This window comes from Propithecus coquereli, unplaced genomic scaffold, assembly GCF_000956105.1.
Source record: "Propithecus coquereli isolate 6110/MARCELLA unplaced genomic scaffold, Pcoq_1.0 Scaffold104, whole genome shotgun sequence".
Classification (NCBI taxonomy): domain Eukaryota; kingdom Metazoa; phylum Chordata; class Mammalia; order Primates; family Indriidae; genus Propithecus; species Propithecus coquereli.
Window position 1 is genome coordinate 5,722,363 of NW_012134303.1, and position 1,453 is coordinate 5,723,815.

At 36.1% G+C, this 1,453-nt stretch overlaps 1 protein-coding gene across 1 annotated transcript in view; it reads left to right on the forward strand.

Annotated features, from left to right (window-relative positions):
* COL4A5 (collagen, type IV, alpha 5) overlaps window positions 1-1,453 on the forward strand; it is a 266,384-nt gene that overhangs the window by 192,959 nt on the left and 71,972 nt on the right. The window contains exons 31-32 of the mRNA XM_012644645.1: window positions 211-300; window positions 721-860. Coding sequence (XP_012500099.1) covers window positions 211-300; window positions 721-860 — 230 coding nt within the window. The remainder of the gene's footprint in view (window positions 1-210; window positions 301-720; window positions 861-1,453) is intronic.

Consider the following 1,453-nt stretch of genomic DNA (forward strand, 5'->3'; position numbering starts at 1 on the left):
GTTACCATGGTTATATTGTAATATATCCTGAGGAGATTTCTTAGGTACCTCTTGCTTGTTTTATGCTGAGTTTTATCTGTGGTACTTACTAATATATTAAAATTTAATCATTCAATCTCATGCTTGCGTTTTACTTACTACTCATTCCAAGAAACCAGACAACCCCAATATTGCTGACTTGTCTTAATTTTAACAATTTGACTTTTCTAGGTCCCAAGGGTAACCCTGGTCTCCCTGGACAGCCAGGACTTATAGGACCTCCTGGACTTAAAGGAAACATAGGTGATATGGGTTTTCCAGGTGAGTGGTGAAAATCTCTCAAATATTTAGTCCCATTAATAGAAGGTGGTTCACTATCTTTTTTATCAGAAAAGATACTGGTGTTGATAGAATCAGAGTGAGACAATATCTAAGGGAATCAGTGGGCAGAGCTCTCTTGTTATACAAATATTTGGAGTGGGAATTAAGGGACAGGGCTTTATAAACCTTAAAAGTTTGAATTCATTAACATATCTTTTCTCCAGCTGTACCCCTTTTTATTCATTTAAATGTCCTTAAAAATGGGCTTTTATATAATCCTGGTCATGAAGCTCATTATTATATAATTCAGAGTTTGCAGAGTTTTTTTATTTTTATCTTTTGGCTTGGTCATATGCATCTTAGATATGCCATGAGTAAAGAATGTTTTGTAAAATCTTACATATTACATATTTTCAACAGGCCCTCAGGGTGTGGAAGGATCCCCTGGACCTCCTGGAGTTCCTGGACAACCTGGCTCCCCAGGATTACCTGGACAGAAAGGAGACAAAGGTGATCCCGGAGTTTCAGGCATTGGTTTTCCAGGTCTTCCTGGCCCAAAGGTAATCTTATTGTAGGTGTATGCCTGAGCAGATGTGATTTTTCTTTGACACTATGCTGGTTCCTAATTTTCCATTAAACAAACTACAGAATGACATTATTTATTCTGGATAAGAGATTTGTTCCTTCTCTTTTCTCTTAGATGGTAAGAAGATATGTTTTAGGGTTTGCAGCCAGTCCAAAATAAGGGAAAAACCTTTCTAGTTTCTTTATGTTTCAATAAACCAAGGGCATAGTTTTGCCTGGTTTTGGTTTTCCCTTTTTAGTGATGGAGTTTTGGTCTTTGTCCTAATATTATTATTAACTAATTTGAAAAGACTAATAAAGTAACAAACACTTAAGGAAAGTATAGTAGTATTCTTAGCTGCATATCTGAGATAGTTCTCTGTATATGGTTTACATTTCCTTCTACTCCCCTGGTCAATGTGAAAAATTTCATGGTGTTTCTCAACTGATTAAATTTAGAACACGTTTAAGAATTGTTGGACTCAACAGGAATTTATTGACAACCGCCTAGTTCCATGTCAAAGGGTAGTAACTCCCTTAATCATGCAGTCAAACCACAGAGCTAAGGAGTATTAGAAAAAGGAATTAT